The 4,252-nt window shown below is 42.2% G+C and overlaps 1 protein-coding gene across 2 annotated transcripts in view; it reads left to right on the forward strand.

The window, feature by feature from the left end:
* The window catches only part of glyr1 (glyoxylate reductase 1 homolog (Arabidopsis)), a 36,867-nt gene that overhangs the window by 27,275 nt on the left and 5,340 nt on the right, over positions 1-4,252 (forward strand). For both annotated transcript variants that reach the window (XM_014020297.1, XM_014020298.1), the window contains 5 exons: positions 811-921; positions 1,011-1,112; positions 1,321-1,483; positions 2,772-2,951; positions 3,678-3,802. In XM_014020297.1, the coding sequence (XP_013875751.1) occupies positions 811-921; positions 1,011-1,112; positions 1,321-1,483; positions 2,772-2,951; positions 3,678-3,802 (681 nt within the window). The remainder of the gene's footprint in view (positions 1-810; positions 922-1,010; positions 1,113-1,320; positions 1,484-2,771; positions 2,952-3,677; positions 3,803-4,252) is intronic.

Here is a 4,252-nt window from a genome sequence, read left to right on the forward strand (position 1 = left end):
GTTTAGGGGGCAATCACTTTTTCACACAGGGTCGTGATGGTTTGGATTTTTTTCTCCTTTAATAATAAGCACCTTCATTTACAAATTGCATTTTGTGTTTACTTGTGTTGTCCTTGACTATTGTTTAAATTGGTTTGATGTTCCGAAACACTTAAGTGTGACAAACATGCAAAAAAACAGCAAATGAGGAAGGGGGCAAACACTTTTTCACACCACTGTATCACGAGACAGGGAGGACGAGGTGAAGCAGTCACTGATCTGTGAGTCAAACACTGAGAGATTTAATTTACAGAGACAGTATCAGAGAAAAACATTATATTAAATATTATATCCCACCTTAGAAACAAGGCAAGAGCAGTGGCAACTTTGTGCAGCATGCAAGATGAATTTGCAGCGGACTCCTCTCAGCTGACTGCAGCTGTGTGTGTGTGTGTGTGCGCGTGCGTGCGTGCGTGCGCGCGTGTGTGTGTGTGTAGGCTTCAGTCGGGCCGCTTTAGGAATAGGGAGGTTTGAATATATGTAATCACACTTTCACGTTTTAATACACAATATGTGTGTAGAACTCATGGCTCACTACATTTTTATGCATATGCACCGTTTATACATGAGGTCCCAGATGATGCACTTTCACATTTAGGAGTCGCACCCATTGCTGGGCATTAAGATTAAATATTCAMATTTTCACCTCCTTAAAACAATTCAGAATGTATTTGCCGTTTTTGTGCATTGAAATGAGTTTTTAACCCCCACCTTCATTATTTTATTGGCTCTGGAAGAGAAATGCATCAAGTCATGCCTTCTATGTTTCAGTGTGACCTGTTCATCCAGGAGGGTGCCAGATTAGGCAGGACCCCAGCAGAAGTGGCATCTATGTGTGACATTACTTTCTCTTGTGTCTCGGACCCCAAGGCTGCCAGAGACGTGAGTGCCATCTGTATCATCAACAGTAAGAAAAGTTATCATTTGGATATATTTGGGTCTGACTGAGGTTTCTGTTTAATCCTTTGAAGTTGGTGTTGGGACCCAGTGGAGTTCTGCAAGGAATCAGACCAGGCAAATGCTATGTGGAGATGTCCACTGTAGATCCAGAGACCATCACAGAACTGTCACAAGTATGCACCGACACACACACTCACACCAGCAGAGCCACAAATGAGGTTTCCATTCTCAGTTATACAGTATTTATTTTTTTAATGATTTTGAAACCTTTCGATCAGTTTTTTTTTCTTCTAGCAATCATGATTTTTTTTATATAGGAACAGCAGTCTGATACTTCTTGTCTGAGAAGTAGACTTGTACTGTTTTATATTTGAATGTCAGGTGATCACATCCCGGGGTGGCCGTTTCTTGGAGGCTCCAGTTTCAGGAAGTCAGCAGCTGTCCAACGATGGAATGTTGGTGATCCTGGCAGCCGGTGACAGGACGGTGTACGAGGACTGCAGCAGCTGCTTCCAGGCCATGGGCAAGACCTCGTTTTTCCTCGGTACGCAAGCTGCTCTTAAGTGTACAGTATCCTCAGAAAAACAGTAGTAATTGGGTCGGAATTGAAGTTTTTTTTTGGGGGGGGTTGTTAGTGCCAAAGCCTTTTAATAGAATATTTCAAAGTAATATGAGCCACTTAAAAGAACTCCAGAAAGTGGTTACAAGAGGAAGTGCTTGAAAAGTTTGGAGCAGTATGAAGCTATTAATGCTGTCCATACCAGGCAGCACCCAGGGGCTTTGTGTGTCAACAGTTCGGACACACAAAAAGTTGCCTGCACAATGTTCCACAAAGCGAACGTAGTGTGTAAATATATGTACACGTTTTCCCTGCAGACAGCCACRCAAGCATTTTCAGTTTACCATTTTAAACCACAAAGTTCTGAATCTCACGTATTACAAAGAAATATAACTACATTCAGTTTTCTGGATGTAAGGAGCAGAGCCAGACCAGTGGTGATTCCGTATGTTGAGGGAGTTTCAGAGRAACTGAGATGTTTTCTAAATGTGACACTTCAGTGGCTTTCTAACCCCAAAAAATGATTACAGCAAAGACTAACCTCTTTCATAAAGCTGGCAGTATGGTCGCTCGGCATTTGACCGGTCGACGCGCCGCCACGTGGTTGTTCGGCGTTCGTTTTCACACATAGTTCATAGTTCCCGAGACACCCCGAGCCGAGCTGCTGGGAAACCCCTTCCGCTCCAGCATACGTCACTGCATGGGATTCCTTCCCCGGGGAGTGCAATGCGGAGAAAAAAAGTCTGCGGCTCTTCACTCGACGTTGTTTATCCACAAACTGGTCCTGGATTAAACTCCAAAGTTTTTATCAGTCAGATTCCACTGTGAAAAATGTAATAAGGTAATAAATCTGTTGGTTAGATCCTAGGGTCGCTCACTGATGTCATCAGCTCATTATCATTTTCTGAGCACAGAACCGCGGGTTGCTTTTTCACAAGTGGGTCTGCCGGGCTCGGTCCCGGCTCTGATACTACCTCTGCTCACAGCTCAAGGACACATCAGAGGCGGGCTCATTTTACTCGCCCTTCCACCTCCATGTTTTTTCTGAATGCTCGGAGGAGGACAGAACAGGCATCAGTCCCRGACTGAGCTGTCTTATAAATGAGGCTACTGCTTCGCCCCAAAGATCCGGTCACCCGGCACAGAGTAATGTTGTGGCCAAAGTTGATTAGCTCTGCCAGCTAATTGTGGTCAGCTCCCAGCAACACAGAAATCTTGGCCTGAGTAAACTAATAAAAATTTAATGTTCACAAACGTGGTTTTATGTCTCCAGGTGAAGCGGGCAATGCATCAAAAATGATGCTGATCTTGAACATGGTCCAGGGCAGCTTCATGGCCACCATTGCAGAAGGTCTCACTCTGGCCCAGGCCACCGGCCAATCACAGCAGACCTTCCTGGACATCCTGTGCCAGGGCCAGATGGCTAGCACTTTTGTGGACCAGAAATGTCAAAGTAAGCTTGATCTTTAAGACGACTTCTGCTGATTTACATGAATTGTGATAATAGGATGTTTAATTAACATTTTGTTTGGGGCGGTCTGAGTTTTCCAGACAYGAAAAACTGCTTACATGGCATTGTTAAATATTTTAAAGCAAATCTACWAGAGTTGGATTATAGGCAGGGTTGCACATAAAATTTTTGGTCTGGTTCTCAGGGGAGAACCTAGGGTTGTTGCTTTAGCTCATATTTTCCTTCACTCATTTAACACATTTATCTATAGGGGTGTCAGGGCTTTTTTTTTTTTTTTTCAAGAAATCAGGTCGCCTTTGCGACCAAACTGGTCGCACTCTAGAGCCCTGCTAGCTGTTGTTTTGGCAGACAATCAGGTACAAGCYTAGGTACAGTACGCAAGGGAGCTTTATGACATCCCATCTGGTGCGCTTTTTCCTTTTTTTGACAGCACAAGCGCACCTGTGCACCGCTTATGTGCAACTCTGATTATAGGCTAGTTTTTTAATTTGCTGTCATCAGCTGAACAACTGAATATTGGCGTTAGATTTGCATGGGTGTCTTAAAGTGTTTTGTTTTTTTAAGAGAAAGTTAAACTAGCTAAAGCAAATCAAGGGGAAAAAAACCTGTCAGCCAATAGTCAATATACTCATACAATTTCCTAACCCTGAAGTCTCTTGCTCTTTACATTTGAAAGTGGGGCATTGACCTTTCTTCTGTGTTTATCAGATATTTTGCAGGGCAACTTTAAACCAGACTACTATTTGAAACACATTCAGAAGGACCTGAGGCTAGCCATCTCCATGGGAGACATGGCTAACCATCCAACCCCAATGGCTGCAGCTGCCAATGAGGTACACCTGTTATTTTTATGTATATATTTATTTAATATTTATTTARATGAGATTTAACATACATGACAAAATATTAGATTCAAAACAGATAATAGTTTGGAACAAAATGTTATTGTGCTGGACTTTTCTAAACTAATCATTTTGTTTTGTTTTGTATTTGTTTTGATGTCAGGGTCCAATAAAGAGTATTTTACTGTTTCCATTATAAGGACACACACATTCTTTTTTATGTTTGTTTTTGGTAACTGCCACAGAGAAGTAGCAGAGGAAGAGACTTTTGTCAAATAATTTACTTTGAGCTGCCCTGTAGTGTCTAAAACATGCTGTTCCAAATGTCATGAATTTCTCAACTGCAATAGTTAAAGCCACTTAAAGGCACAGTGTGTAGGATTTTGTCAATTCTTTTAGCCGAAACTGAGATAATCACTAATGACAATAATAAAAAAAAAC

Source organism: Austrofundulus limnaeus, unplaced genomic scaffold, assembly GCF_001266775.1.
Source record: "Austrofundulus limnaeus strain Quisiro unplaced genomic scaffold, Austrofundulus_limnaeus-1.0 Scaffold248, whole genome shotgun sequence".
NCBI lineage: Eukaryota > Metazoa > Chordata > Actinopteri > Cyprinodontiformes > Rivulidae > Austrofundulus > Austrofundulus limnaeus.